The 22033-nt window shown below is 34.3% G+C and overlaps 3 protein-coding genes, 1 non-coding gene and 1 pseudogene across 5 annotated transcripts; 3 read left to right on the top strand and 2 right to left on the bottom strand.

Moving 5' to 3' along the window:
* Positions 1-1605: 1605 nt before the first annotated feature.
* LOC104756229 (uncharacterized) lies at positions 1606-4078 on the top strand. The gene is made up of 2 exons (XM_010478785.3): positions 1606-1757; positions 1921-4078. Exon 2 carries the CDS (start codon positions 1963-1965, stop codon positions 3211-3213), a length of 1251 nt encoding a protein of 416 aa, XP_010477087.2. The 5' UTR covers positions 1606-1757; positions 1921-1962; the 3' UTR covers positions 3214-4078.
* Positions 4032-7595, top strand: LOC104756228 (protein IQ-DOMAIN 30-like). The gene is made up of 8 exons (XM_010478783.3): positions 4032-4183; positions 4350-4387; positions 4877-4986; positions 5267-5554; positions 5642-5848; positions 5950-6033; positions 6121-7162; positions 7260-7595. Exons 3-8 carry the CDS (start codon positions 4906-4908, stop codon positions 7292-7294), a joined length of 1737 nt encoding a protein of 578 aa, XP_010477085.1. The 5' UTR covers positions 4032-4183; positions 4350-4387; positions 4877-4905; the 3' UTR covers positions 7295-7595.
* A 4786-nt stretch (positions 7596-12381) lies between these two features.
* Positions 12382-13011, top strand: LOC104756227 (mini zinc finger protein 3 pseudogene; annotated as a pseudogene). Its single transcript, XR_015586143.1, has one exon. The product of XR_015586143.1 is annotated as a mini zinc finger protein 3 pseudogene (transcript).
* Positions 13012-14655: 1644 nt separating this feature from the next.
* LOC104756226 (protein transport protein SEC31 homolog A-like) lies at positions 14656-20190 on the bottom strand. The gene is made up of 22 exons (XM_010478778.2): positions 19835-20190; positions 19691-19745; positions 19475-19591; positions 19231-19327; positions 19096-19132; positions 18879-19002; positions 18742-18799; positions 18558-18655; positions 18333-18452; positions 18122-18164; positions 17907-18010; positions 17708-17835; positions 17169-17604; positions 16960-17052; positions 16669-16854; positions 16356-16569; positions 16204-16265; positions 15894-16094; positions 15665-15796; positions 15354-15576; positions 15002-15243; positions 14656-14892 (listed from the first exon to the last, which is right to left on the bottom strand). Exons 1-22 carry the CDS (start codon positions 20113-20115, stop codon positions 14800-14802), a joined length of 3144 nt encoding a protein of 1047 aa, XP_010477080.2. The 5' UTR covers positions 20116-20190; the 3' UTR covers positions 14656-14799.
* A 338-nt stretch (positions 20191-20528) lies between these two features.
* On the bottom strand, positions 20529-20609 carry TRNAL-CAG (transfer RNA leucine (anticodon CAG)). Its single transcript has one exon. It is a non-coding gene; the product is annotated as a tRNA-Leu (tRNA).
* Between the last annotated feature and the right edge of the window lie 1424 nt (positions 20610-22033).

Genomic DNA, 22033 nt, shown 5'->3' with positions numbered 1-22033 from the left:
TCATTCATCTCCAAAATAGTGGTTGAACAAGTTGAAGATTTTTGCTGTAGGATTAGTTTATTTTTTCAACTTTTTGGATTGAACGGGCTGAATAGTTTTTTCCAACCTCTTCAACCTTTACAATGCAAATAGTGAAAATTGGTTGAATAATTTTTTTTAACCTCTTCAATCTCTTCAACTGTGCAACCATTTGCCGTCTCTATGTGACTGGTTGTTTTACAAATTGCAAAGAATTGAACAAATGCGGTTTAGTTGTTGTATCGTTGTAAAAGCATCAAAAGAGCTATTTTATTTTATTTTGTAAATAGTACTTATCTGCAACTTACTTTATTAAAATAAGTATAGGCAAAGTTGATAGCATATAATTTTATAGGATCTGAATTTAATTAAGTGTGGCAACATATAACACCCGTATTGTGGAACAATGAAATTATGAGATATTATCATTACACTAAAAAAAAAGAAAAAAAAATAAAAATTTCAAGACTAAAAAAATATCTAAATTTAACGCTTCATCAAGAAGTTAATGACATTTTGATGTTGTTACGATGCTGGTTTCAATTCGGTGGTGACGCAACCACAACAGTAGCACATACTGTTTAGAATCTACTTCAGAGACTAACAAAATTTTAAATTAAAACCTTTTAACAAAAAAAAAAAAAACAAAAATTTTAATTAAAAACTTATAAAACTGTAAATCTAGATCCACAAATTGGTTATATCTAATCAATCATGTTGCAAATTATAAATCACATATGACTTTGTTACAAACAAACTGAAGGTTTAATCAATTACAAATTGCATGTTTTATTTTAAATCACGCCGTTTGTTTCTTTGTTTAATGAACTCTTAAAATTTTGCCAAATGGTTGGTACTTGGTAGGCTTGGCATTTAAATTAGTATTATACTATACATTCATGATTATACATTATATAATCAAGGTATTATTGTAATGCATTTATATATAAATATATAAATTTTTATGACTTCCAACTGAAAACCAAATTGACCACTGAGTTGATTAGGTATTTAGGTTCATAAAATTTGTATTTGTATTTCTTTTTGTGTGTTTATATAGTTTTTTTTTTTTGTTTTTTGGACAAACGTGTGTTTATATAGTTTATGTTTCATTTTTGCATGTGAGATTCCAAACGCATAACGACTACGGTCTATATAGCTTATGGTATTGTTACATATAGCATCATCACTCACATTTAAATTTAGTAAAATACATGTTCTTGACAAGAAAAAAAATAAAAATAAACATGAGGAATATTTTCGTGGACATGTGATTGATAATAACAAGTAGATATTTTAAATCGACCACGATCTAAGGACTTTTCCTTGGTTGCGTAGAGTTATGTATATACCATTGACATTTTACAATAATTAGTCAACTTGTTGACCCAGTTTTTGAAAGCTAATTCATGTCTTTAACACTTAACTATTTCGTTTTGAACTTCCTCTAAAAAATTATTATCATTAGCATTTTCTACAATTAGGAAAAAACATAAAAATCGGCGACTTTCGAAGACATCGGGGCTAAATGTAATAAGTAAGGGAAGACAGGGGTATATTTGGAATCACAGGAATGCAGAAAGTATTATTGTACCAATTACAAAAACCCTAAACCCTAATTTGCTATCGCCTTCTTTGGGGCTTTTCATCTTTTACCTGTCTCTCCTCTTCAACCTCACAGAACGAGAGTGGGCGATTCGAGTGAAACGAACACTCATCCTTATAATTCCATCCTCAAGGTAAAGTTTTGATAGCTCTAGACCTCTTAAACGATTGTTGTTTAGGAGTAATCTCCATAGAACTCTGCTGATTTTGCTTTATTAGATTTGTTTAGAGTCTTTGTTGCGTCATATACGAATGGATTTATGGTTTTGCGTTAATGGGTTCTCTTTATTCTTTCAGATTTTGGGATAAAGTTTGATTCTTTCTTTTGTTGGGTTCGCAATGACGCTGCTTGAAGCTATCTCCAACACCGTAGCGAAACAGGACAGAGTCGAGTCGCAGTCAGATTATCCAATCCCTCTTAGCCACGATGGTATCTTCGCAAATCTGAAACCGAAGCTTGAAAACCCTAATCCTGGTACCCTAATCAATCCAATATCCGGGTGGGGAATCTCCGGAAGCGATGTTGAAGTCATTGATTTAGGTAAGAAGTTTTCATCTAAGCTGAAAAGGAAGCTTAAGGATACGAATGGGTTTGTCAAAGATGAGTTTGTGAGAATGTTGAAGCAGTTTCTTGAGAATATTGGTGAGAAAGTTGGGATTTTAGAGGCTAAGCCTGATGAGTTAGAGGAGTTGAAAAGGAATACTGAGCTTTTGATGGGTACAAATGCAGCCGGGTTAGTCTTGGGTGATCAAGCTGGTCTACAGGAACTGGTGGAGAAGAATGGGTTTCTGATGGGTAGAGATGTATCTGGTTTAGTTTTGAAAGGTTGTATTCGTTTAGAGATGTGGGAGCTAGTGGAAATCTTGATTTCAAACTCCTTGGTTGATCATTCTTCTTACTCTTATTTAGTTAGCAATCTTGTTGAGAAGCAAAGGTCAGATTTGCTTTGTGTTGTGATCAAACAAGCTTCAGATCTTGGGGCAACTGAGCTGCTTTCCATCTTGAAGTATTTTTTATGCCCATCAAAGGAAGCAATTAGCAACATGGTTAAGGTAAGAGAAGAATGGGACAGTGAGGCTATGTTGGCGATTGAAAAGGTGAGCAACACAGAGCTGTCAAAGAAGTCTAAAGTTGCTGAAGAGGCTTCGATCTTGCTGATGGTTGCTCACGACGGGTTTTCAACCTCTGAGCTTTGCCTTCATTACTTGTTAGCTTCGCGGAATGTTGATGAAGTCATGTTTGCATCTGCAGTTAGTAAGTTGAATGGCAATGAGATGAGGAGCTTTATTCGATACCTCTCTAAATGGATGAAGAAGTATGAGATGTTCCCTCAAGCTGGTCCATGCCCTAAAGCCGCCTCCAAGCTCGGTTTGAAACTATGCAACTGGGTTCCTGAACTCGAAGACATAACCAAATGTTTGGGGCTTATTATCGATGAGAACTTCTCCACTCTGGTTCTACACTCGGATTTGCATGAAGAGCTAAAGTCTATTGCAAGAGTAGCAGATGGTTTAGCTTCAGAATCAAAACTGTCCTGTTTTGTGGCTAATGTGGTAGAAAAATTGAAACTTGAAGCTTCACGAAACTAGAGTTCCACAGTTCATGGAGTGCTCAGTTTAGATGGCGTTTGATGCAACCCTGTTTTCACTTTTCTTTTTTATTGTTCTCCAGTGCCTTTTGTATTTTCTAGTTTCAGTTCATCCTTTAACTAAAAGCATAATTTTGTTCGTTCTCTTTGAGAGTTTGTCACCAAGTTATGAACATTGTCAGTCTGATGTATGGTGCAAATCTTATAGCATTGGGTTAAAAAAAAACTCTCTCTGGTTGCCGAGCTGAATAGTGAACCCATTAGTCTCTAAACTTATGGCTTTTGATTTTTAGGCGGATTCGTTTGCGCTCGCTCCAGTCTTGAAAACGTTCAGGAACAGAGCACGATAATAAAAGTCGTTCCCTTTACGAACCCCCACAGGCCCACACACACGAGAGTTTGCCGCATGAACCAACGGCTAATGAATGTATGACCACGCGCCACTCACTCTAGCGCAGGTTGAAGAAGAAGAAGAAGAAGAAGAAGAAGGGTAAGAATGTAAAATGATCCGAAGAAGATGCTTCACAGTCACGCAGCTGAGTTAATACACTTGTTCCCAAAGTAAGCTGCAACCTGGGGACTACCCAACCCCTAACTTTCTCACCTTCTTAAATTGCTTATCTGTCAATCATCATTTCCCAATTGTGTTTGTTACTTCATTGCTGGCAATTTTTTCCCACAAAGTTTTGATTTTTACTTTTTTTTTTTTGTATTTTTGGGTCTGTGTATGAAAAAAATGGAGTTTTTTTGTTTTGTTTATGCAAAAAGCAAAGATCTAACGGCTGTAAAAGACCGGTGCTAGATTTAAATTATGGAGATGCGTTTTGCAGTTTTAAAAAATCATAAATAAAACTAAATTTCTCTGTCGTCGTGGTCACTCTGAAACTAACACACCACCGAAGAGCCTCCTCACTGCTCTAGACTCTTAAAAGAGATTTGCAATTGGAATATCTTCAACAGATTCAGTCACGGTAATGTTGTCTTCCTCTTAGTTTGTGTCGGATTCAGACATGAGATCCAACCACGTGCTCTAATTTGAGTCCGACATTTGACGGAGTAGTTCGACTACAATGAGATTTGAAGATCCCTAAAAATTTTAATACTTTTTATTTTTCTTACTGTTTATTTTGAGATCAGGTAGTGTGGATTTGTGATCAGGTTCATTTACTGGCAAGGTGAGTTTCCAGATCTGGTTTCAGTAATTTTTCATTTTTTGGAGTTTTGGAGATTTTGTTGATTTTATGGTAATCATTGCATTTTTCTTTCTATTTCTAGTTTGATCTTCATTGGTTAATGATTGTGATTTACTATTTTGCTGATTATAATATAAAATTACTTGTCTTTCCTGTTGTACTCATGGACGAATGATTGTATTAATTTATCTTAGTTTTGTGGCCGACAGTGATTTTTTAATTTGGATCTCTACAGTCTGATCCATTGAACTTAGTATGAATGAATGGCTGATCCATTGAACTTAGTATGATTAATCCTGTTGCAAAGAGCTTATGTATCTCTTTAACTTTTGAAGCCTCTTGGATATAACCAAAATTTACTGAAAGATTTGCAAATTGCAATATTTTGGTAATAATGTGTTGTGTTGTTATATAGTCTTTTATTTATTTTGCTTAAAGCAAACTGTTTTGTGATTTCTCGGAAAAATGCAGGTGCTGTGAAATTTTTGGTTCTAGACATCATGGGAAAGCCTGTAAGGTGGTTAAAAAGTGTGCTACTTGGAAAGAAACCATCTAAATCTAGTGGTATTAAAGAGAAAGAGGTAAACTTGTTTTCTTTTCAAAATGTTGTATGACAAAACATTTGGATTTCATATTTGGATAGTTAAGGCTGAGTACAGTAATGGTTGCCAGACTGGGTTAGTTACATACTTACATGACATGTCTCTTTTTACTAGTGTTCTTCGCTTTCGGCATAGTAGTTCTATTCCCGGATTGTTCACGACTAATTCTGTTCTGTCTGCTGTTGTCACTATGATTGCCTTTCTCTTTGTTTGTCTGTTTCTAATTGTTACAAAATTTCTATGGTTATCACATGAACAGAGAACTGTGAATGCAAAAGAGGTTGTGGTTATTTCAAAGGTTGAAGAATCCGATGTTGTTTCGGATCTTCCACCCATTGGAAATGCAGCAGTTTATACCAGTGGTATGGTAGAGACACAGAACCTAGAACATGAAGATGTTTCAGCCAACGAGATACAAGTTTCTGAGGTCCAACCAACATATTCTGTAGATGCTGCTTCTGTTCCTGATGATTCGCCATCCGAATCAGAGAAAGTTCAACAAGAAATTGCAGCAGTTACCGTGCAGGCTGCGTATAGAGGCTACTTGGTAATATTTTAAAGCTTCTGGACTAGATATAGACATGCCTCTTGATTTCACAATTTTTGTATTCTGATCTAAGCTCTCTATGTGAAGGCTCGACGTGCTTTCAGGATCTTAAAAGGTATAATAAGGCTACAAGCAGTTTTCCGTGGTCACATGGTTAGGAGGCAAGCTGTTTCGACCCTTTGCTGTGTTATGGGAATTGTCAGATTGCAAGCACTTGCTCGAGGAAGAGAGATCAGACATTCCGACATTGGAGTTGAAGTTCATAGGAAATGCCGGTTGCATCATCACCCACTAGTAATGCTAATCTCAAGGACTCAAGCATCTCTCTGATTTTGGTTTTTCTAGCTGATAGCTTTTAACTCTAATCCTGCATACAAATTTTTCTGTCTTATCAGGAAAATAAACTCACCGACTCAGTTGTTGATACACATGCTTACCTAGGAATCAAGAAGCTAACAGCAAATGCTTTTGCTCAGAAGGTATATACTTGTTTCTGCTATTACAATGTTTGAAACTAGGTCATGAAAAGATCATGGTAGATAATTATGCTGTTGTTATCTTATCAGCTTCTAGCTTCATCGCCAAACGTGATGCCATTGTCCCTTGACAATGATTCTTCCAATTTAATCTGGTTAGAGAACTGGTCAGCTTCTTGCTTCTGGAAACCAGTTCCTCAGCCAAAGATAGCCTCAGTCAGAAAAACTCAAAAGAAGTTGGGGAGTAACTCTCACTCTCAGGTAGTCGAGGCTGAGTTTGCTAGACCAAAGAAAAGTGTTCGCAAAGTCCCTACTTCAAATCTCGACAATCCCTCAGTGGCACAGACATCACTCGAGTTTGAAAAACCCAAACGCAGCTTCCGCAAAGTTTCAGCAAGTCAATCTGTAGAGCCACTACCAGACATGGAAAATCCTCAAGTTGATCTAGAAAAAGTGAAACGTGGCTTGAGGAAAGTACATAATCCCATAGTTGAGAACTCTATCCAACCTCAACAGGTTCCACAGTTTGCAGTTGAAAAGCCAAATCCGGGTTTAGAAGAAGAATTTGTGAATGGCTTTGATAAAGAGAAAGAAGATGAAATGTCTGAGACAGTGGTGGAACAACCTGTGGATTTAATGCAAACTCATGGACCATTGAGAGCCAGTGAAGCACTTGATTCCACATTAGTCAACCAAATCGAAGAGAGCGAAGAAAATGTAATGATGGCTGAGGAAAAGGAGTATGTGAAAGAAGAGAGAACTCCTAAACAAAACTATAAGGAGAATTCAGCAAGGAAGGAGAATCAGAAATCCGGGAAAAAGGGTCCTCTGGTTACAGCTACTCAAACCGCCGAGTGTCAAGAGAGTAGTTATGGAAATCAGACTAGTAGCCCGGGACTACCAAGCTATATGCAAGCGACTAAATCTGCTAAAGCAAAGCTGAGGCTACAAGGCTCTTCTTCACCTAAGGAACTAGGGACTACTGAGAAAGCCAGTAGACGTTACTCTTTACCATCTTCAGGTAATAGTGCAAGAGTCACTTCTCATTCTCCTAAAACAAGAGTCTCAAACTCAGGTGGCAAAACCGGGAATAAGACTGAGAAACCTCTTCTTTCGTCCCGAGAAGGGAACGGTTAGTGTCCTAAGCGAAACAAGCTTTCTCACAATTCCTTTTTTTTTATGGAAAGTCTATGAAGCAACTTTTCTTGGATTGGTTTTGGGTTTTGCAGGGAAGAAAACTCCGGTAGAGTGGAAGAGATGGTAAACAAAAAAGCTGAGGCCTTTGATGTTTCTAAATTACAATATATTACCATCTATCTATATATATAGTTAGTGTATTTGTCTTTGTCTGTCTTTGTGTTTGTGTCATGAGTTGAGAGAATGTACATCATAGGGTTCGTTTTTTTTTGGGTGGGATCTTCATTTTCTGTTTTAATCCTACATTTTACTTCTATTACCTTTAAAATTTTTAATAATTTTTATGGGATGTATTATGATCATCAAGTTACTCATATGTTGTGATGGAGATCCTCAATACTTTAATGAAAATAAAACTTACACATGAAGTTAAGCCTCTTTAACAAGTTGAATGAATGATTAGGGAGGGAAGTGATAAGTAAATAAAGGGAAAACAAAAAACAAAAAGAAAAGCAAAAAGGGATTATTACATTGAGAGCTCAAAGAAGCAAGACTGAATTCTATTGCATGGAGAAAAGAGCTTGGAATTATACAAGCTTTCGTACCAGCTTCCCCTTCAATTTTATTTTTATTCGTTTTCATCATTTTCAATTTATTCTTTCAGAATAAACACTTTTTTCTCCATTTAAAAGAGAGCCTTCTTGCTTCTTCTTTGATAGCATTTTTCGTCAAGCCAGTCTTCTTCTCCCTATAAAATTCATGGACTTAGTTTTGCTTATCGTACCATAATTACATCTTATTATTATGTGACATAAAGGAGGCATATTTCCAAATCTATCTTGACACCATTTTTGTTTTTGTAATTCAATCAATTTCTTGTTATATACACTATGATGCCATAATTCTAAACTCACATGCATATTTATATATATAAAAGGTAAAAGGCTGTCCATGTCGGATAATAGGGAATGTTCAAAAGATATCCCAATGTTCTTTGGCGATTCCATTTGATAGGGACATTGTGTGAAGAGCAATGCCCAAAAAGCAACATACACAAGATTGCACCTACTAAACTATATTTCCATGTACTTATCGCACCATTCACCTTATCCAATAAACAGAACACATTCACATATATGTTGATGTGTATGTTAAAAATAGAAAAGGCAAGGAACTTAAAGAAAAGAGCAAAATTAAAGAAAGAGAGATATGCTTAGCTTCCCAAGAACAGAGTTCCAAGTGTAAACCTTTATTTGGTTCAAACTTGTCAGAATAGAGTTCTTCTAAAACCAGCCTTTATATATGCTTCCTTCTTACCAATCTTCTCTCCACTCCAAAGGGAAAGAGAGAGAGAGAGACAAGATTCTCTCTTCTTCTTTAACCTTTTTCCATTTATATACTCTCTCAAGTTTGTACTTTCAGAAACACAACATTGTAGCTCGTTTCTAACACATATACTTCTTCAAAATGGGTTTTTCGGTTCGTCATATAGGATTGATTCTTCTTCTTGTCATTGCGTTTTCGGTACTTCAAACGGATAAGGTTTCGGGTCTAAGAATATGGGACAGAGGAATGAGGCTGCAACATGTCTTTGTTCATCCTTTGCGTGTTCTTGAAGAGTCTGATGAATCTTCCTCCTCATCATCAAAAGAAGGAAATTTAGATACTAAGCGAGACTTGGCGCCTTCTCCGATGGTTATGTCTGATCTTAATCAATCTGTGAAGAGAATGATTGGAAGAGGTTCTGATCCTATACACAACAAATACAACAAATGCTGACATTTTTTTTTTCTTATAGGAAGGAAACAATGTTTTGTTTCTAAAAGTAAAAGCTAAGGCTATACTCTGTTTCTGCAGTTTCAGTAATTCTATTTTCTTTCAGTAATCGTGTTTTATATATAAAAAAAAAGGTTAAAATTTGTCTCTTAATCATTCATGTGTTTAAATTTATATTTATATATACAATTGTCATTTTGAAACATGTCTTAACGTTATATATTTGTTAGATGCATTGTCATATGAGAATGTACAAGACTTCATTTGTGTGATTCTCTCTGTTTCAAATTGAATTTGCTCTGATTAATCAGATTATTAACAGTACGTAGAAAACCTCAAGCGGTCAAGCCTAATGAAGTCTTCCGAGTAAAAAAAATCTTCAAGAGTTTTGGTTCTTGAGCCCAAATCCAGACAACTCAGAAAGGCAACCAAGAGAAGTCGTTAAGTGAGTGGGGCTTTATATTTCAAATAAGCCCATTAATTAATTCGTCAGAGATTAATTTGGCTAATTAAATTATGAGAAATCGTACGTTTGTCATGGAGATTTGCTACATTTTCAAAAATTATTTCTAAAACAACACTTGTACTAGACGATTATCACGATTATCATATATATCTTTAGTTGATAAGTAATACACAAACTATGCCGCTTAGATTATGACCCGCAGTAATCTAGATTATCCTAGCATGAATGTCTGCGAGCTAGTCTTAACGTCCATGAGTAAATTATCCTAGCATGAATGTCTGTTACCTTCCCTCCAAATTATTTTCACCATTTCCATCATAGCTAGTTGGAATGGAATCGAGAACATAATAAGAAAATATAGCAAGCCATATCATCCAAACTATTTAACTTGTTTATGAAGTTATAAATTATTAAGACCAAAATAAGGTAACAGACATAAACAAATAAAATAAAAAGTTAAGTAGTTGGAAAAAAAAAAAAAAAAGTGGAGTAGATTCAACCCTTCCAACTATAATTGTTTGGAAATCATTTTGGGCCCTTTCACTTGTTGGTTCCTTACTTTGTTTTTGTATCTCTGTCTGAGTCTGACGCAGTTACAACACTTTTTGTTTAATTTTGTATAATAACTCAAATTGATATTTTATTAGTGTAATATGTTTCTAATTTGTTGGTATGTATATATTAGTGATGATGTGTTTATCAGCAACTAAGTTAAAATCCAGTATAATGAGTGTTGATGTACATATATATAATAAATTTCAAATGATTTGGGGTTGTAAGATTTTGGGTTGGCAACTTCACGAGTAGGGCACGGTTGGTGAGAAACAAAGAGTCTTTACACACAAATATTGAAGAACATCCCATCTCTCTATTCCAAAATGTAATAAATGCGGTCTTAACTACTTTAGTAGTATACTATTTTTGCACGACTATATTCTGCTGTAACGTGAATGCTTAATTGTATGTTTAATGTTTTGATCATCATTTTGCAGTGTAATGAATTTAGTTAATACACTATGTTCTGATGTTCATGTTTCTGAAAAAAACAAAAACTACGTACTTATTGGAGATGGCAAATATATAGATCTAGTCAAGAGATTGAACAGGAAGAACTCACCGTGTCTTAATTTTCTACTTGATGAAACAAACATCTTGACACTCTCCCGTGATTTTCGGCTTTTAATTTTCTACTTGATAAAACAAACATCCAAGCATGCATGCATATTTTATTTTTTCAATTAAATCATTATGTTTACAAGTATACATATATATATATATATATATATATATATATTACTATATAATTGGAATTAAGTTGAAACCATTTTGATTTAACCAATTATAAACTTTGACATAATACAATGATTAGTAAAATTCGACATCAGAACTTGTTAATGAGTCTCATATTCTTTTTGTTTGTAACTTTGTACGATGCATGACTTTATATTTTTCATTTCTATCTCCAAATTGGATTTTTTTTTTCTTTTTTTTTAGAGATTTGATTCGTTACACTGATATATTTCGTAGAAATATACCAAACCGTAGAATCTTCATAATGCCAAAATTCTTAAATTAAGCACTGTCGTTGACTCAATGTAGTCTACAAGTTCATAATTTATATAGACTAAGCAATTTAAAATCAAATCGCATGGGGCATTGACGTATTGTCTTTTGTGTAGCAACTGGGATCCACATTTGTTGATCCACGTTAATACGTTATATGTGTTCAACTGGGATAAATTTCATGTGAATTAGCCGGAAATTTTAAAAAGAAATATATAATTAATGAGAATCTGTCAATCCAGGCGATTTAGGTGAAAAAAAATAAAAATTCGTATTACTAAAAACAGATAATCTTACTTTTATTTTTGACAAAATATTTTATTTTTGCGAAACTGTAAAACGCTAAACTAACATACAGTATATATATTATTAGGGTTATAACGCTAAACTGTAAAACGCTAAACTAACATGCATGTACGTGAGAGTGATATGATGTCAAAAAACAAAAACAACTAATATATATGTGTAACAAGCACATCAGTTCTCATATTTTTATTCTACGTGATGACATTGTTTGTAAGATATTGCATTAGCAACTGCTATTATTATAAGTCATCTAAATACTAATAAATCGAATTGAAATCTGAACACGGTGAGTCATCTTTAACCATACAACAAAACTTTTATCTACTGATTTTTTTTTGCTTTTTTTTTATAGATTTTTTTTTTTTTGCTAAATTATTTTTGATAGAAGTTCATTATAATAATAAAATAATGTGATTGATAATGCGATTATACTCCAACAATCTGTCAATGTCTATTGCTTGTGGGAGCATGTCCCTTGGAGTGACTCGGATACGCATTTATTTTGTTTGTTCAATTATTTTATTTATTTCATGAGCTATACTAGTGGCTACCATTTTAAATGGTTTTCTACTAAATTATTTCTCCGATGAACTAAATGATTTAAGCGAAGCAATTGCACGTGAAAACAACGGTACAAATAAGGCTGACTTCTGAGTTTTATGTTTTCAAAAAAAAAAATTGAATTCTAATGTAAATACTACGACTCTTATATTAAAACGTAGATTTTACTCGTGTCAAATTTTCATTGAGATAATAGCTTACTATTTAAAAAAATTTGTTCAAAAATCTTCAAAGATCTCAAAAATATCTTACTCCATTCGAACCTTCAAAAGAAAGTGGTTTACATATAGTAGATATCTAGATCACTAGCAATCTTATCTTATATTCTGCATCATTATATCTGTTATATTGTTGTACTTCTTACGAAACCTATTTTTACCCTTATAAACCTAATTATTCCGAAGTCTTTGTCTTTACCAAATATAGATAAATTTCACTTCACAATGACTTTTGTTTTTTAAGCGACTTTTCTCAAATGCTTCGGCAAATCCGTCTACAGTGCAGAGATATAGTCAACACTCAACAACCCTATTTATATGACAAGGGATACAAAGGCATCTGCAAGTACCCTTTTACTTCTTCGTATCCAAATTAAAAGAGTCTTTCATCATTTCTCCCACAAAACAAGGTCACCTAGAGAGAAAAAAAAAAAAGAATCTTAGGGTTTTGGGAGATCAGTTTCCAAGGAAGATGAAGAAGAGGCAAGTGGTGGTTAAACAGAGAAAAAGCTCTTACACTACGACCTCTTCTTCAAGCAACATCCGTTACGTTGAGTGCCAGAAGAACCACGCAGCTAATATCGGCGGCTACGCAGTTGACGGTTGCCGGGAGTTTATGGCAGGCGGCGGTGGTGATGCTTTGACGTGTGCTGCTTGTGGCTGTCACCGGAATTTTCACCGGAGAGAGGTTGAGACGGAGGTTGTGTGTGAGTATTCTCCTCCGACTTAATGCAAGCAACTAATTAACGAAGATAGCAAAAAAGAAGAAAGAAAAACCAAGAGAGGTATTGATTATTTTTAATTAAAAAAGAAAAAGAAAACAAAGAAAAAGGAATCTGCTTGTATTTGATCTATTGATTTATATTAGAGTTTGTATTCATGTATGTATATGGTTATCAGTGTATATTCAAATACTTACATTAACGCCGATCTATATGATTATTGATTCGTCAATCTTGATGTGATTGAGTGTTATATACTTCAGTTATATGCGTGGCTATATATATATTTATCTAATTTAAGAATACAGTATTCGAAACCATTTGCATTTTTTTTTTCTTTTTTTTTTTTTTTCTTTCGGATCTTGATTTTGTTTCTAATAACTGAAAACATGTTAAAAGATGATGTTTAAGAAGTTAAGTAGTCTATTTTAGAATACATCGATCGAGCCGTAGATAATTTTGGGGACGGATTCTGAAGACATACGTAAAGTAAACCATTAACCTCCCAAAACTTAAACTAATTATAATTATCGCATTTTGAATATTATAGTCTATATTTGTATCATTGTATGCTAATAATTTAAGTAGGATATATATATGTTTGCATGTACATAATAAATATTTCTTATCTGAAGGAGAAGCATCCTTAAGAGCACTTGCGTTGAAAGAGATGAATCCTTAGGAGCACTGGCTATCTCTTTCAATGGTTATTCACTTATTCTTAAGAATTAATATATTTGGATGTATATCTATATCGCACATGTACAGTACGAAGCATATGGTCAATGACAGCAACAGAAAACGGGGATATACAGACTTTATAAATTGATACTTCAAGAATAAGCAACTTAAAGCTTTGGTCTTATACTTTTACTCTATTGAACTTTTTTTATAGTTACTTAGCTAGATACGATCGAGAGTTGTTGTTTTCTTGTTGATGTTTAAGCTGTTAGTTTTTCTTTTCTTTTACTAACGTTACATTAAAAAAAAGATATTAGTAGCTTTAATCACGTAAAATTCTAAAAAGAAAATGAAATTAGTATACAAGTACCAAATCATATGTTCTTTCCCTTTGTCTCTTTCTCTTGAATATTCGGCCCACCACTATACTGATACATACAAAAGATTCCGATTAAATATTTTTGTTTAAGATAAAGGTTCAAGTAAAATTATATAATATATATCTATTGAACTTAAACTTAATGTCATTCCCTGTCAAACTACAATGTTTATATTAAAAATATTATAAATCGAGTTCATAAACATATTAAAAATTAATAAAGCCTTAGGTCATGTGTCAAATGCATCACTTACATATATTATAATTAACAGACGCTCTAGTCATTATCATTCTTTTTCTGTTGCAAGAAAAGATCATGATGAAGGTATTTTTTTTGTTATGTTTATGTTTAAAGTAATTTAATTTAAAACACAACGGCCCACATTTCAAATCATGTTATCAAATCGTTTAGGTTCATGTTTTTCAATTCGCTCGTTTGAAGCCATTAAATATATATATCACAAAGCAATACAATACCACCAAAAAACATATTCGCTACTTTTGCTCTCAGCTAAGTGGCCACTCGAATTTGTTGGAAAAGACCACTGTAGTCTTTTTATTACAGTAATTTAAAATTTTAATATGCCTTTTAAAGCATACACATTGTGATTTCGTGATTCTCTGGACATATATTTTACCATATATGTATGTTAGTAACTAAAGTAGGCCAATAGCTAAAAACAGAGTTGGGGCATATTCGAACCCACGCTAACCTTTGTCTCGTGAACTCAGGCTTCCTACGTTGATTGCTTGGCTCTAAAGTTTTCTGAAGAAAATGCTGATTGTCTCGAGGATCCAAAATCGGAGAGAAAAAAACGAGAGAGATCTCTATGAAAATAGAATTAATGATTAATTATATAACTGATCTGGTTATAAGCTTATCTCTCGCAAGGTCAAAGCACTAAGTACATATAACCTAGTGGCTAGTTTATACCCCGGACAGATAATAATATCACCATTTCATTGCACATTTTGTCTTCCCTTGATCATCATTCGCTTTAGTGTTGGAAGACAAAAGCCGCACTCATCCCATTCGGTGTTTGTCATACACGCCTGTTCAACAAAAAAAATAACAAATAACAAACCAAACTCTTATTGATCCAACAGTTATAAATACGACAGAATGCAAGATTACCAAAGATTCACAGTACACCACTTTTACCTGTATCTGTAAAGCTGCACCAAAATCATGTTTGTCTAAAGCTTGACAGAGATGAGCGAGTTTTTCAGCAGCGTTCTTTGAGATGTCCTCATTATTTAGTTTCACAAACAGAGTTCCTAATTTTTTTGAGTTATCTTCTATCTCACGCTTCTTGGTAGGATTAGCTCGTGAATTACCTCCTAATGGTTCATATATCTCTTTAAATAGCCTTGTCAATGTAGCCACAATAGGCTTCTGGTGGGCTAGATCGTATCATAAAAATATCATGAAGAAAACAATTCTGATTTTAGTAACAGTTATTGTAGAAATAAATAAACCACATCCAATGACTAACGTTTTGCAATGTATGTACCTGGTACATTGGAAGTATCTGCGGTCTCAACGGTTGGTGGTGGTGGTGGAGCTACTACAGGTGCTGCTTCAGCTGCTACCTGCTGTACTGTTGGAGTCATCGGTCTCATTGGTGGAGCAACAGTTTGTGGAATCTGAGAGTTCAGATATGGACCAACTTGTGAAGGAATGGGTTGATATGAGGCAGGAACAGGTGGAACATTGTATGTTGGGTTCGTGGATCGCTGGAGACAGAGGTCTTACGGTTAGTCAAAAGCTAACATGTGGAGACAAATAAACTAAATAAAATGGAGATGGAAGTGAATCACATACAGGAAAATAAGAAAAACCCATGGTATGCTGCTGATATTGGTCCGCGTTGTTTAGTTCTCGAGGAGGATTCAAAGGAACATAAGTAGTTCTTGATGGCTGAGCAATGCTTATTGGAGCTGGAGGAAAATATTTCTGTAGGAAAAAAAAAAACCATAGTAAAATTAAGGCTTGGTCCATGAAAGTGATAGGAGATAGCAAAGTATGTTTTGTTTCAAGTCAAACAAAAGACCTTTTGATATGGCTTGGAGATTTCAGGCTGAGTGTTTTCTGATGCAGAAGGTTTAGTAATTTCTGCAGGAAAACAATAATAATCCATGGTATGCTGCTGATATTGGTCCGCATTCTTTAGTTCTTGAGGGGGATTCAAAGGGACAAAAGTAGTTCTTGATGGCTGATGAGCATTGCTTATTGGAGCTGGAAGAGAAGAATTCTGCAGGAAAAAAAACATAGTAATTAAGATTTGGACCATGAAAGTGATAAATATAAGCAAAAACCAAGTAGATAGCAAAGTATGTTTTGTTCCAAGTCAAACAGAAGACCTTTTGATATGGCTTGGAGATTTCAGGCTGAGTGCTTACTGATGCAGAAGGGTTAGTAATTTCTGCAAGAAACAATATCAAACAGTTTAGCTAATTTCATAATGATAAGTCTCTTCTAAAGCAGATTAATCACAATGTAGCTATAAACATACCAGGCTCTGCATACAGAGCAATCCGATTCCGCAAGATTGAAAGGTCGGTTGAGGAATCACCAGAGTCAAGAAATTTCAAGAACTTTACCGCGGTTGCAAGAAGTCCTTGACTGGCCAAAATTTCAGCATAACTCTCAAAGAGACAGCGTAGAGACGTACTGAATCTCTTGTTTCCAGTTGCCAAAGTTAAGACAAGCGTCTTCTCCATAAGATCCTATTTCAATTCAATACAAAAAAAACAAAACAAAAAAAGTTTGAGCAGAGAAGTCCAAAATTCAATATTTGTATAAAATATATATAGTTCAAGTCGCACTTGAATACGCTCAGCATAAGATTTTCCAGCACTTTCACTTTCAAGGCTACTTGACCAAATGTCTACTGTTTTATCGACATTGCCTGCACAAATGTAACATAGAGTTGCAGCCAAAGTAAAACCAGTAGCCATCAATTTTGAGGCTAGAGCATCACAGAGGCTTGTCCATTCATCTCCTTCTGCAAACTGTTTATTAAAATGAAAAAAAACATCCATTAAAAGTAGTTAGTGACATCAAAACGTCTGGGAGCAAACATTTTAATAGCGATATGACAATAGAAAATATCTTACAGAGCAGATAAGAGCAAGAGTTTCTTTCCAAGATTTAGGTGGTCTTGTATTCACAAGGGTCATTAGATCATTGTTCATCATTGCAGAAACAACCTGAAACAAATAAACAATGGTAGTTAATTGTACCACTTTGGCAAACCAACAAAAATAAAAGATGGCACTTTCCAATATATAAAGAAAAGTTGAAAGCATCTAAATATATATAATACCTTCATGTAAGGTGCATTGCTCATCTTCAGATACTTATCACGGGTACTCTCCCACAATGTTGTACCACCAACATGAGCAATAACTAAAGCATCAGCCATCTTATTTGCAGAAAAACACTGAGCCACTGCTTTCTCGTAATCTCCCACAATTAATGAACGTTGGATGGAATCATCAACTGTTGGATCAGCGATTTCTTCTTCTTCTTCTTCTTCTTCTTCTTCTTCTTCTTCTTCTTCTTCTTCTTCTCCTTTTGGCATTTGTTGAGTCACTTCTACGTCTTCAGTAGAAGATGTAGCATGATGCTCACTAACAGTTTGATCCGTTTCCTCAGACGATGAACTAAAGCCGAGATGGGTACGCAACTCCGACTTTGCGGTTCCATCCTCGCCAAGCATGATTTTCAGCAAGCCCCATGTTTCCTTCTCCACCTCGGAACTGCATAAACAATGTATTGGAACATAATGGAAACTTATGAGTTTCTGTTTAGTTATCTAAGGATGAATTGATAAGTTTCAGTTAGAGCAAGACTTAGACTTACTTTGTCTCTTCTGTTTTCTTCTCACACAAACCCCTAAGTGAACTCTTCTCTCCATTTTCTATTGCAGCTTCAAATCTAAAAATCCGATTCACCAAACTTTCTTCTGTGGCCAGGCTATGCATAATAACCTACACATGACATAAGAGTCAATGAACTGAAGAAAAGAAAATTAAAAAAAAAGAGTCCTCTGTAAACTCACCTCAGATGCTTCAGAAAGATTTTTGTTAAATGAAATCAGCTTTCCTCCAAATCCGAAAGATGCACCAACCGGTCGTTTCCACCATTTTGGTGCTGTTAAAGAAGCTGCATTGAGAAGATGGAATAAGAAATAATGTTGGTTCTGATACTCTCAGTTAAGCAATGATGCATATAATAAGCTTATTGTTCAGCAAGACGGATCATCAAGAACATTACCAGAATCTAGGTTGTTCACCTCATTACCATAGCTGCTGCAACACTACATAGATACATACTTTCATAAGTTTATTTTCATTTTATAATTAGGAAACATAAGGTGTAGTGTTATAATAACCATGGATTCATAGGATAAGTATTTGTATAGGTCATATATATATTATTCAGATTGATAAATTTCAAACACCAAAGCAAAGTTGGAAAGAGATACCTCAAGGTTATAGATGCCAACTTTCCCATCAACTGAAGATGCTGATATAACTCCAGGCATCTTTGGATACCAATGAACATCAAAATTGCAATTGCCACCAATAGGTAACTCAGCCACAATCTGACATAAATGGACAAAAGATTCAATTAATTCAGATAATGTAAGTAGATAACTAGCGTACGCAAGCTAACAACTAAGCTATATCAAAATAAATTGTGTCTTCACCTGTCCTGTCTTTGTGTTCCAGCAAATAGTTCGGTTGTCTTTCGCACAAGTAAGTAGATACAAACTGTCACTTGGACACCACTCCATTGCAATCACACCTGTTATATAACCACAAGTATCACCATTATGTTCCAACAGTAATGATGACAACAATTCTATGGTAAAGGAGATCGGAGATATATACCTCTTTGATGGCCAACAAATGTGCGAACAGGTGACTGTAGATACCTTATGTCCAAAAGCTGATATATAGGAAACATCTTTAGATACAAATATAATAGCCAAAATTTTTGATTTAACTATGAAGAAAAAAATGAGTACCTTAACATTTGAGCTGTCTTCATCTGATGCAACCATGATCTGATTAAAATTATCAGGGTCCCATTGCAAAACTGAGCACCGAGTTGGACCTTTAAATCTGTCCACTGATCCGGAATTTTTGAAGCTGTTGATTGGATAATGGCCATATCATATAAGAGATCACAAAGGGCTTCTGAGATATCAAATTCAAAACAAAACCAAGATATAATGTACTTACTCTGTTATAACCTTCTTGTTGTTCACATCCCATATCACTATAAGGAAAAACAAAAGATCAGTTTTTTAGCATCAACCTATATAAACTATATCATGTACAAGGATTGATAAATGAAGACAACTTAAATATTCTCACCAGTAGTCCCGTTATATGAAGTAGATGCTAAAACATGTTGAAACTCTCTGTTCCACGATACCGAAGAGATTTCCTCTTGCACTGAAGAACCAGTTCCCTTTTCAATAACAACACACACAAAAAGTGCAGTGGATCATGAGTCTATCATATATATATATATATATATATATATATATATATATATATATCAATGCGCTTATGATAAGATAGAGCAAGAACCTGAGCTATATGTATGATTGCGTACCTTTAGATAATGAGAAGGCTCTGAAGGATTTGCTAAATCCCAAACGCAAACTGTACCATCATCAGCCCCAGAAGCAAGTTTATTTGGGGACTTGATATTAAATTCAAGACCACGAACCTAATTACAAGACAATGTACACATTACATTACATCAAGATGTCTTGGGGGAAAAGAAACATGAAATTCTGAAGAAAAAAAAAAAGAGATATAAACTTACATGTCCTTGGTGTTTTGAAAGATGTCTAACATGCTCAATCTCTCCAGACTCAGAACTAATCAACAGATACATCATTATCAATTTTAAACACGGCTTAATAGATAGAGTTCAATTTAGGGATAAGAAATAAAAAAAAAGAATCACCGATTTGAATTCCATAAACCGATGTTTCCATCGACGAGTCCACCTGCAATAAGACCATAACTTCCCCAAGCGAGTCGAGTAAACCGCTCAGAGCTTGAGCAGTGACCAACAAGTTTCAGATCACGATCGTTGGACCTAAAATCAAGTTCGAAGATCTCTAGATTGGCGGATGAACTAAACGACAGATCCACGGCTCCGGCCATGGTTCCGGTTGCCATAAACGGAGCTTCCGGTGAAAAGGAAACGAAAGCAGATCTATCAACCTTCTTTATGCAATCCATTGTAACACTGACAAGAAATCAACGATTTGGTAGAGAGAACACAAAGAGACCTTTGAATTGGGGTTTTCGAATGTTAGAAGACACGAAGTAGTTTGGGTTTATATAGTAAACGCGCAAGGACAATCTCGTAATGTTCTCCCTTTGTGTTCCGTCATTACTACCATCCACGACACGACACGTCGCTTTTTGTGATGTCTCAATTTTTTAAAAAGACGAATATACCCAGATCTCCACACATATTTGAGGTCTTGTCTTAATCATTTAACAACAAAATCAAAAAATAAGATTGTGTTTGTAAAGCCCAGTGGATCGTTTAGGGCCTTTATGCCTCATAATTGTACATGTGCTTTTTTATAAAAAAAAAAAAAATAATTTGAAATAGTAAAAACAAAATTATCTAATCTAATTAAATTTGTCAAGAGTGGGATTTGAACCCACGCCCTTTCGGACCAGTACCTGAAACTGGCGCCTTAGACCAACTCGGCCATCTTGACTTTTTAATTCATTAACACCTAAACATATATATATTCAGAAATTTATTCTTAGTCCTATTCAGCAAAGGCTTCTAGATTCCCCTTCGACCACATTCAAGTTCTTCGCTGAACAGACAAAATCCAAGACATAGTGAACTTGTAACAACCAGAACCATGCATATTGCGTTTTCAGAACTAAACATTTTGATCCACATATGTAACTTTGATGAAAAAAATGGAAAACTCCAAAAATGTTAATATAGTCGGAGTTTTATTCTAAAAAGGACAATCATTATGATACTGAAAAGATATTTGACGTTGCCACTGCCAAACTTTCCAGCATACGTCAAGGCAACTTATACTTGAATGTGTGATACATATTTGTTGGAATGCAAAATCTTCTTATATGATCAAAACCAATCTTTCAACCTATTTATTATGGAACAATTGGCATAACAATAAATACCACCAAGCAGCTTTTGATTCTCTCTTCTCTTTGTTCTACTTCCACATATATCTACCACTTGTCCTAACATTGTCCACATCTTATTTAATTTTTATCGTGGATAAATCCAAGATAAATATATAATTCCATACAACGAAATTAATTATTTGATGATTGTGATAATTCGAATCATTCTGCGATCGAAGACAAGGAAACTAGAAGAAACTGTATTGTAGTGCTGAAAGGTCCAACTCGTAATGCTCATTTTGGCTTCATCTACTATTCCTGTAACCATCTTGGAATAACATGGTGATGACTACAGTCTACAAGTGAAATGAATAGTAAATATCGTAGAAAACGTAATTTAATTACGGTAATTAAGTAGCAGTAACCATTGAGCGGAATAAAAATTCTACTGCAAATATTGACCTTTTTCACTTTTATTTGTATCATTAAATTTCTATATAAACAAAGTCGTCACATAAAAAACATAAATACGTAAAAATGTTATTAGTTGTACCGAGAGGGAAAATGATATAAAATGTTATGAAAGAGTTAAGAGTTATTGCAATTAGTATTAATGTTTTTTTGATAATAATCAAATAACTAATATTTTATAGCTTATACCTAAAATACAATATCTAAAGCCGTTTATTTTTTTCAACCAATATGTTTGTAGCATGAAACAACCAAAATAATTTTTATAAAATCAAATGTGAACAGCTAACTCCTACTTTAATCAAACGAAAATATTTGTTTATACGATAACTGAACTGAATCATAATAAAACCTGATCTTAATATACCTTTACAGCTTTACTCACTTTTTATTTCCAAACTCTTGTTTGTCGAAAGAAGTAAACAACATAACTTTATCTTTGTCTAAAATCAACTTATCGTGTTGTTAGATTCGCTATGAAAAATAAATTGAGAGATTGGTATCAAGTTTTCCGCTGTATTATTAATCATGGTGAATCACTTCTGTTGATATCTTAAATGAC

The sequence above is a fragment of the Camelina sativa genome, chromosome 17, assembly GCF_030686135.1.
Source record: "Camelina sativa cultivar CO46 ecotype springtype chromosome 17, ASM3068613v1".
NCBI lineage: Eukaryota > Viridiplantae > Streptophyta > Magnoliopsida > Brassicales > Brassicaceae > Camelina > Camelina sativa.
Note: the sequence above shows the minus strand (reverse complement) of the source record. Positions and strands in the feature narration are given on the sequence as shown.